This window comes from Triticum urartu, chromosome 4A, assembly GCF_056163025.1.
Source record: "Triticum urartu cultivar PI428250 chromosome 4A, HENAU_Tu73, whole genome shotgun sequence".
NCBI classification, from domain to species: domain Eukaryota; kingdom Viridiplantae; phylum Streptophyta; class Magnoliopsida; order Poales; family Poaceae; genus Triticum; species Triticum urartu.
In genome coordinates, this window is record NC_141876.1 from 548731637 (window position 1) to 548742290 (window position 10654).

At 46.2% G+C, this 10654-nt stretch overlaps 2 protein-coding genes across 2 annotated transcripts; both read right to left on the bottom strand.

The window, feature by feature from the left end:
• Positions 1-586: 586 nt before the first annotated feature.
• Positions 587-1720, bottom strand: LOC125554163 (uncharacterized). Its single transcript, XM_048717760.2, has 2 exons — positions 1509-1720; positions 587-1411 (listed from the first exon to the last, which is right to left on the bottom strand). Exons 1-2 carry the CDS (start codon positions 1597-1599, stop codon positions 822-824), a joined length of 681 nt encoding a protein of 226 aa, XP_048573717.2. The 5' UTR covers positions 1600-1720; the 3' UTR covers positions 587-821.
• Positions 1721-4224: 2504 nt separating this feature from the next.
• LOC125554153 (uncharacterized) lies at positions 4225-5269 on the bottom strand. The gene is made up of 2 exons (XM_048717750.2): positions 5091-5269; positions 4225-4992 (listed from the first exon to the last, which is right to left on the bottom strand). The coding sequence occupies exons 1-2, from the start codon at positions 5179-5181 to the stop codon at positions 4433-4435; spliced, it is 651 nt and encodes a 216-aa protein (XP_048573707.2). The 5' UTR covers positions 5182-5269; the 3' UTR covers positions 4225-4432.
• Between the last annotated feature and the right edge of the window lie 5385 nt (positions 5270-10654).

Genomic DNA, 10654 nt, shown 5'->3' on the forward strand with positions numbered 1-10654 from the left:
ATCGAGCGAGATCACGCCGATTTCCTATAATTTCGTTGCCAGTGTTTCTCCCTCTAAACTCATTCTCCCATGATTTTAATCTATGCATGCAACCCACTAACCCAATAACCTATTCCGTAGGTGTAATTTTTCTCTCAATACAAATTCAAATTGAAGCATCTACAATTTTATCAATCGAGTGTCATTTTACAATAACTGCAATCTGGGTAGCAAATTGTCGCCACAAAGAAAAAGATGTCTGAGAGGACTTCTAAATTTTTTCATATCCAGCCCCCCTACGAGTGCAAGATTGTCCAATCAGAACTGTAGCCGAAAGACCAAGACGTACAACCTATATGTTCCGTACAACAACACGAATGAAACAAACACGAAAAAGAAAATGCAAGACCCGAAGAATCAAATCTTGGGACACACCATCTTTCACACGCCTCCCAATGTTACGAAGAAGCATAAATGGAGACAAACCCTAAATTATCCTAACCCTACCACTACCGGATTGAATCCTTATTCGTAGATTGTTTTCAAATTCTTCCGTGCACAGATCAGTTACTAATCGTTATTCGTAGATTGTTTTCAAATTCTTCCGTGCACAGAACAAACACATTTTCAGCACGTAATTCCAGGCAGATCTGATCCTTTTCTTGTTTTGACAAGATAGTACTATGCCCATATGTACAAGCACCGATTGATTGTGTAAGTTACAGTACTGAGATCATATACACTATATTCACAAGTATTTCAGACGACGGCTCTTGTAGTCTCGTATCTTCGCCACTGTTTTTCTCGAATGATCTTATCTGGATTCTGGATGGTGTTTGTGATCAGTAGTCAAAGAGGCTGACGATAGCACCATCTGCCGGCGCCGTCTCACTCTCAGCCGACGGATCCATCCACCTGTAGCGAGCATACAGGCCAGCAGCGCCGACCAAGGCCACCGCCACGGCGAGGAGGAGTGCCCGCACCATCCCGCTCCTGCTCCGGTCCCTGGCGAAGCCGTACGCCTGCCGGCCGGCAGACGCCGCCTGGACGGCCTGGTGGTGTGCGTCTTCGCCTTCGCCGCTGGCGTGTTCTTCCTCGTCACCCGCATGACGCTTTCTCGCGTCCTCCTCCATCTCATCCCGGCGCTTCTTCTCTTCTGCGTCGGCGGCGGCGAGCCGCGCAGCTTCTGCGTCGGCGGCAGCGTCCGCCGCGGCCTTTGGGTCGTCCTCGAGGGGCGTGAGCCTGGGCATGGTGACGTTGAGGACGCCGTCCTTCTCGAACCTGGCGCGGATGCCGCCGGCGTCGCAGCCCTCGGGGACCTGGAACTCCTTGCGGAACCGGCTCCACTGGCCGCCCTCGAGCTGCCGCTCGCCGCTGACCCTCAGCCGGCCGTAGTTGTCGATCTGCACCCTCAGGTGCTCCTTCTTGAACCCTGCGTTGCACACCCGCATCAGAACAGGCGTCGCGTCGGTCAGTGGAAATTCAGCCCATGTGGCTCAAAGAACAGAAGCAGCTGAACGCATTCGCACCTGGGAGGTTGACGACGAGGGTATGCTTCCCTCTGTCCTCGACGAGGTCGTGCGACGGCACGAAGTCGACGTACGTCCGTGCGGCGGCCATGGCTAGCTGACGGCGCCGCTTGCAGAGCTCGGACGGTGAACGGGCGAAGAAGGTGATCACAAAGGTGGTGCGAGCTGCTCGTGAGGATGGATTTGATGAAGCTGATGGAGTAAATCGATGTGTTCTGCGTGCAATATATACGAGCTGGGGATTAATCGTGCGTGGGTGGGTGGAGTCAAGCGAGGGGGGAGGCATTGCTTCGCGGAAAGGGGCACGCTTGCATGCGTCAGAGAAGCAAGCAATCGATCGAGATAGTCGGTTTACCTTGTGTCGTGGACTTCCGGCGTTGTATCTTCGCCTGGGTTTTCTGCCACAGGTGCATTCATGGAATTTGTAGTTTTTTTAACACAATACAATTGAAGTCGTTCACATACACGAGCATACAGTCATCCCTCTGAACGCACGCGCGCACACACACCCTATCCGTATAAACACCTCCAAAAGACTGAGTCGGCATATCATTTTGAGATTTTACGAAATCACCAAAGACGTCTCGCAGTCAACGAGAAGGTCTTCTCCCATTAAACGAATATCGCCGAAATCCTGAAATAAAGGCAGGAATAATACGATCACCAACGTGAAGTTTAGGATTTAAACCCTGATGAAGTTGGGGATATCACTGTCTCCTAATCATTCAACCACAAGTTGTGCTCAGCTGGTCAAGATTATATGTATCCGCATTTGGAGCTAGAACTTTTATGTCCATAGCATCGACATAATTAGTTCTGAATCATGACTATGCTGGCAAACCTTTTCTTTCGCAAGTATGCCATTTTTTTTTGTTCAGCATCTTGAGTTTGTGTTTTCCTCTATTTTTTTTCTGTTTTCCATTTGGTTCTTTATTTTCGGTTTTCAGTTTGTTTCTTTTGTTTGTTTTGTCGGTTTTTTTCTTTGGTTTTTCTGCATTTCTTCACCAGTTTTCTTTATTTTTTATTTTTAAGAGCCTTGTGCAAGGGCAAGGGGTTTCTGCAATTCATTACCAAGAAGAGAGATGTTCCAGTTTACAATGAAACCAAATCCGAAAACCTAACATTAATTAGAGAAAATTAAGTGAAAACCCGGAAAATGAAGAAAAAAACACTAGAGCTTGAGATAAGGACAGGACACAACTACACAAGTTCAAAGAGACATCGTCTAAGCCGGACACAAGAGCGCCAAGGCCCAAAAGTAGGTGTGGCTCAAGTGCAACCGAATAGACCATCACTCACTCAACGGATCTCATCCAGATCAAGGTTTGCCTCCGCCTTTGACCAGAAGCATCATTAGCTGACATTATCATGCATGAAATTTCTTGTAAGGTCCAGACAACTTCCCGGTGATGCCTGCCAAAGTATTCAACGCAGCGATCACTTGCGGCGAAAGCGGTTTTTGTACATGTCTAGATAGGCTTTCATCTTTTGCTCTACGCTCTTCACTTTGCTCACCTCTGACAACTCACCAAAAGCCTCCAACAACCTATGCTCCGCGCGTCTGGCCGGCGGGATGTTGCACACGAATTCTTCTTTTTCAGACTCCTGCTATGTCGCCTAGAGCAAGAGGCACTGTCCTTCTCCCCGTGCAAAGACATTGGGGGTCCTAAGCAGAGGGCAGGGGACAGTCCTAGTAACCTTGCTAAGAAATTCCTCCGTAGATAACGGAGGAGCATCAACACGTGTCACTTCAGCAACACTGCTCACCTCAATCTAAGATACAACATCAACGGTAGGCATGCCAAAGGCTCCCATCATGTGTTCCGTGTTGAAATCAATCAGCTCCCTGCATTGAGAATCGTATGTGTAGTAGAAAGCACATCGTTGGTTTGAAAGGAGCCACTAGAGCGAGATAACAAAATTGTAGCCTCTAAGCACATTGGGTTGACAAACTCCTTGCTCCCCATCAACGGACCAACAGGGTCCAACCATACCTCATTTTACAATTTTTTTCAACACACGTCTATTTCTTAATACACATTGTACATTTCTCTTATACTTGTGGAACATCTTTTTGATACATGTTGAACATTTTTGAAACGTAAGATTTACATTTAAATCAATGTTTTAAACATTTTTTAATACATGTTAAATATTTTGCAAATACATGTTGAACATTTTTCTGAATGGCATGAATTTTTTTTAAACTCAGAAACATATTTTTACATGTATAAACATTTTTCAGAAATATCAGCAACATATTTTTGAAAAGTGTGAACATTCTTTTAAAATGTCACATATATTTTTTTAATTGTACTGAACCTTTTTAAAATTATGCGGATTTTTTTATATTATATTTTCTTTAAATGTCAAACATATTTTTTAAGCAAATGAACATTTTGTTTAAATGTCACGTACATTACATTTGAACACTATCAAGGTTTTTTTAAGTAACGCTAACAAAAAATTGCACTACTTTAGTTCCTTTTTCAAATTCACAGTGAAGATTTAAAAGAAAATCAAGAAAATTAAGTTCTTGAAATATGTGCATTTAAAGCATTTAAAGAAAATATGCATCTGCCACTTAAAAAAACAAATCTTGCATCTCGCGTCCCCTAAAAAAAACCTTGCATCTCGCGTCAAGCTAGTTATAAAAAATATATTTTTGAACCGGATGCGTTGTACAAAGTACACTCGGAGAAACACATTTTCAGCATGTACTTCAAGGCCAGTCTTTTCATGTTTTGACAATATATGTACAAGTAGAACCACCAATTGAATGTGTATAAGTTAATTACAGTAGTGAGATCGTATTTACACGTAGTATTTCAGGCAGCTCTTGTAGTCCCGTATCTTGGCCACTTGTTTTTCCCCCGAATGATCTTATCTTCAGCGGTGTGAACGAATGCTTATGGTGTTGGTGATCAATAGTCAGAGAGGGCACCATCTGCCGGCGCAGTCTCAGCCGACGGGTCCATCCACCTGTAGCGAGCATACAGGCCAGCAGCGCCGACCAAGGCCACCGCCACGGCGAGGAGGAGCGCCCTCACCATCCCGCTCCTGCTGCGGTCCCGGGCGAAGCCGTACGCCTGCCCACCGGCAGACGCCGCCTGGTGGTGTGCGCCCTCGCCTTCGTCGCTGGCGTAGTCGTCCTCGTCACCCGCACGACGCCTCCTCGCGTCCTCCTCCTCCATCTCCTCGTGGCGCTTCTTCTCTTCTGCGGCAGCGGCGTGCCGCGCAGCTTCCGCCTCGTGGTCTGCCGCGGCCGTTGGGTCGTCCTGGAGGGGCGTGAGCCTGGGCATGATGACGTGGAGGACGCCGTCCTTCTCGAACCTGGCGCGGATGCCGCCGGCGTCGCAGCCCTCGGGGACCTGGAACTCCTTGCGGAACCGGCTCCACTGGCCGCCCTCGAGCTGCCGCTCGCCGCTGACCCTCAGCCGGCCGTAGTTGTCGATCTGGACCCTCAGGTGCTCCTTCTTGAACCCTGCACGTAGGAATCGATCACACACGCGTCGGTCAGTGGAAATACACCATGGGGGTAAGAACGGAAGCAGAGGGATGCGTGCATGCGTGCGGGCGTACCGGGGAGGTTGACGACGAGGGTCTGCTTGGCGGCGTCCTCGACGAGGTCGTGGGACGGCACGAAGTCGGCGTAGGTCCGTGCGGCGGCCATGGCTAGCTGGCTGACGAAAGGTGGCGCGAGCTGCTCTGAAGGAGTCTCGTAAGGCGAGTGCGGATGAGGAGGGTCGATGGCTGAAGCTGATGATGTAAATCGATGGGCTGTGCGTGCAATATATATGCGTGCTGGGGTGCGCGTGGGTGGGGTGGAGTGCGGCGAGGGGGGAGGAATTGCTTGGCGGGAAGGGCCGGGCACGCCTGCGCAGGAGAAGCAAGCGATCGATGGATCGATCGGGACTGGTACGTTGCGGACGCTCGGTCGGTCGGCGATACTGATACCTTTCCTTGCCTTGACAAGCGGGCTCTTCTCCGTCGCGGTTTTCCTCTCTTCGCGCGCGTCCGTCGTCGGCCACCGGCCGCGGCACACGGCATCCATGGGACGTCGATCGCCGCCCCTCTTCCCACGATATGGTCGCGCACCACGTGGCAGTCCTCGAGCCTGGAGGGATGCCTTGCTTCCCGCAATGCACCGGTGCCAATGCCAGAATCGAGCTCTCCTCTGGATTTCCTCCTGGTGATCCATCCACTAACGTATCCCACGCAGTAATTAAAAAAATCATATTTTTTTATAATTAATTGAGATAAAATGAAGCATGACAATGAGTATACATCCAGTCTCTGTAAAACTTCTGGGATACACAGAGTGAACATTGATACACATAAAACACGTTGATAAAGAGCAAAGTCATGCAAGACCAAAGTTATGCATAGATGAAGAGAGGGGGGGAGGAGGGGGGGGGGGGGAATCCGAAGCCATCAAAATAACGATCAATAAACTACAGCAACAATCATATCCGCACCTACCACCTTTTACATCACAACAACAATGAGGAAGGTTCTCCAACAACAACGTTTTCAGGAAAGGAACGACGCTCAAACACCGTCGTTATTGGATCCAACCACCGAAGGCAAGATCTTAGGTTTTCAAGTCCAAGCAAATCTAACCGATGCCTTCAGCAAGGTAATGGTGCAAAAACATAGCAATTTTTAGGTATAACCAATTATGGTTAGACCTAGGGGCTTCATCATGGAGCTTGGAACTGGGTACTCGAGAAACACCACCAAATCAAAGTCATCTTTGTGTTCTCGACGCCACTTTTCTTGATTCCAGCAACTACATATGTTGCATGGTCTTGATGTGAGATGCCACGCAAGTAAAGATCGTGCATGCACAAGCAGGCAGTCGAGTCACGAAAAGAACCGGTTGCCCTCCAAAGCTTTGAACAACGAAGATCGCCATCACACATGCGACGGAGATTGACAAGGGAAGAAGGTCACTGACACTCCCTAAATCACAATTCGGGATGCTTCGGCCATTCCACAACATTCTCATGCTCTGTCTTCTTCGTGTGTAGTGATGATACACGTCCTAGACGTACACATAATTTTTGCTCGCTGCATGCTACAAGTATACCATATTGACATAGTTTGGGCACCAATTTATATTATTTTTAGACTAATTTATTAATCTGGTGCCTAGTGTCAGTTGTTGTTTAGACTTTTCAGCATAATCAATTTTATGGAGCCCAAAAAATCAAGAAAAATAGAAATAAAAGTTTCAAGTCCAAAAGCTTTCAGGCAGCACCAAAGCCATGAGAGTGCCCCCCATGGACCCCACGTTCCCACAACACACGGACATGGGGTAGTCACATGAGCCCCATAGGCTTTCCCTACACTGTCTCTTAGCACCTATGCTTTTGTATTGACCTGGAAACCCTGAAAATAGTTTATGAAATTTTCTTCGTTGAACCTCTCTGTTCTGCCGCGATCCAATCTGGAGTCCTTTTTATGGTACTCTGATGGAGAAGGAATTCATCACGATGGCCATCTACATCAACCTTGTTGCCACCATCTTCGTCCGTGAGTTGGATGACAATCTATGACATGTTCTTCAATACAATGATCACATGAGCTGCCCTACATGATTGTTTTTCATATGGTGTAATATTTATGGTGTTTGTTGTAGTGTGATGAATTTGTCACTTTATGATCAGTTGGGTAGTTGTTCTTTAATCGTAGGGTGAAGACAATATACTATCTACATCACATCATCATACATAATGAAATACTATGTTTTACTTAATACTTTGAAATTGAATTGCATATTGGGTAGCGGTCATGGGATGGAGTATTAGTCATATGTGTTGTTGGATTAACAATCTATAGATGTCCATACGTGATGCTTATATGCAATCATGCCATGTATGATCATAATCATAAAAAATGTAATTTAATTGATATGCAATTGTAATTTGTTCGCCATACCATTTTATCTTTTATGGAGAGATGTCACCAGTGAAACTATGGATCCCAAACTATTTAGCCTTATTGTTTTCAACCGGGTCAACGTTTTTTCAGTTCCGTTTACAATCTGATTTTTTTTGTTGCTATTATCACTTCCACACCAAAGTTGCATTTAATCCTTATAACTAGCAAAGTTAGTAAGACTCAAAATTTTACATGCATCAATATTGGCCTATTTGCATAAGTGGCTCAGCTCGGTCCGGCTGAGTAAATAGAGATTATAAACCATGTTTTGCACATGGTTTGGTTGCTTGTATTGCATTACCAGGTCGTTTGATGCATGTCGTTTGGTTGACAGCAGTTAGGGGTCATGGTTGTGAAGGTGCAAAACATAATGTTTGGTTGTTGCATAAACTAATGTTGTGGTTACCCCTTCTCATAGTGGTGACCTTACCGCACAATAGAGTACATAGGCAATACCAGATTAACATCGTTTTAGTCCTAAACAAATGGCAGTTCGTCCTGCCTAACACATGGTAGTATGAATTAACTTTCATATGGCTCAACAGGGGAAAATCATCAATGTTGAACTAGGGGGAGTTCACCATCGTGATCTTCTTCAGCTTCTTTTTCATCATCATCTTCTTCTTCTTTGGATCCTTGTGTTATCTCTGTTAGACCACATTGCGTCAGCCGACTCCCACATTTTGTTACTCCAAGCTTCACTGTTTTGTGCCTCCACATCATGGCCAGAGTCATCAACATCATCTGTCATCACATCCTCCTCCTCCAATACAAACTCATCATAACCTCATTCTAAGATCCAGTTATGGAGAATGCAACATGCAAGAACAAGCTTAGCTTGTGTGAGGAGATGGTAAAATGCCTTCCGATACAAGATCTCAAATATATTCTTCAAATCACCAAATGCCCTCTCAACCGTAACTTTAAGGCTAGATTGTCTGAGATTGAAAATTTTGGCAGCAATCCAAGGATAGTTCCTAGTTTAGTACTTGTTGAGATTGTACCTAGTTTTATTGAAGGGTGAAAGAACACCAGGTCGGCATGCATATCCAACATATCCTAGGTAGAACTTACCATCGAGGATATTGATCCCATCAGGTCGATCCAAGTTGTCAGGAATTGTTGGGGAACGCAGTATTTCAAAAAAATTCCTACGATCACGCAAGATCTATCTAGGAGATGCATAGCAACAAGAGGGGGAGAGTATGTCTACGTACCCTCGTAGACCGAAAGCGGTAGCGTCATGAAACGCGGTTGATGTAGTCGAACGTCTTCGTGATCCAACCGACCAAGTAGCGAACGCGCGACACCTCCGCGATCTGCACACGTTCAGCTCTGTGACGTCCATCGTGCTCTTGATCCAGTTGAGGCCGAGGGAGATTTTCATCAGCACGATGGCGTGATGACGGTGACGATGAAGTTACTGACGCAGGGCTTCGCCTAAGCACTACAACGATATGACCGAGGTGGAATTCTGTGGAGGGGGGCACCGCACACGGCTAAACAATCAACTTGTGTGTCTATGGGGTGCCCCCCTCCCCCGTATATACAGGAGGGAGGAGGAGAGGGCCGACCCTCATAGGGCGCGCCCAAGGGGGGAGTCCTACTCCCAGTAGGAGTAGGTTGAGTAGGTTTCCCCCCTTCCTAGTTGGAGTAGGAGAAGGAGGAAGAGGGAGAGGGAGGGAAGGAAAGGGGGGCCGCCCCCCCACCCCAATTCGGATTGGGCTTGGGGGGGCGCGCCCTCCACCTGGCCGCCTCCTCCTCTCTTCCACTAAGGCCCATTGACTCCCTGGGGGGTTCCGGTAACCTCCCGGTACTCTGGAAAATGCCCGAACTCATCCGGAACCATTCCGGTGTCCAAACAGAGCCTTCCAATATATCGATCTTTATGTCTTGACCATTTCGAGACTCCTCGTCATGTCCATGATCACATCTGGGACTCCGAACTGCCTTCGGTACATCAAAACACATAAACTCATAATACCGATCGTCATCGAACGTTAAGCGTGCGGACCCTACGGGTTCGAGAACTATGTAGACATGACCGAGACTCATCTCCGGTCAATAACCAATAGCGGAACCTGGATGCTCATATTGGTTCCTACATATTCTAGAAAGATCTTTATCGGTCAAACCGCATAACAACATACGTTGTTCCCTTTGTCATCGTTATGTTACTTGCCCGAGATTCGATCGTCGGTATCTCAATACATAGTTCAATCTCGTTACCGGCAAGTCTCTTTACTCGTTCTGTAATACATCATCCCGCAACTAACTCATTAGTTGCAATGCTTGCAAGGCTTGAGTAATGTGTATTACCAAGAGGGCCCAGAGATACTGTAATGCATCATCCCGCAACTAACTCATTAGTCATATTGCTTGCAAGACTTATAGTGATGTGCATTGCCAAGAGGGCCCAGAGATACCTCTCGGATACACGGAGTGACAAATCCTAATATTGATTTATGCCAACTCAACGAACACCGTCGGAGACGCCTGTAGAGCATCTTTATAGTCACCCAGTTACGTTGTGACGTTTGATAGCACACTAAGTGTTCCTCCGGTATTTGGGAGTTGCATAATCTCATAGTCATAGGAACGTGTATAAGTTATGAAGAAAGTAATAGCAATAAACTAAACGATCATAGTGGTAAGCTAATGGATGGGTCAAGTGAATCACATCATTCTCTAATGATGTGATCCCGTTCATCAAATGACAACTCATGTCTATGGTTAGGAAACTTAACCATCTTTGATTAACGAGCTAGTCAAGTAGAGGCATACTAGTGACACTCTGTTTGTCTATGTATTCACAGATATACTAAGTTTCCGGTTAATACAATTCTAGCATGAATAATAAACATTTATCATGATATAAGGAAATATAAATAAGAACTTTATTATTGCCTCTAGGGCATATTTCCTTTAGTCTCCCACTTGCACTAGAGTCAATAATCTAGATTAGATTGTAATGATTATAACACCCATGGAGTCTTGGTGCTGATCATGTTTTGCTCATGAGAGAGGCTTAGTCAACGGGTCTGTAACATTCAGATCCGTATGTATCTTGCAAATCTCTATGTCTCCCTCCTTGACTTGATCGCGGATGGAATTGAAGCGTCTCTTGATGTGCTTGGTTCTCTTGTGAAATCTGGATTCCTTTGCCAAGGCAATTGCACCAGTATTGTCACAAAAGATTT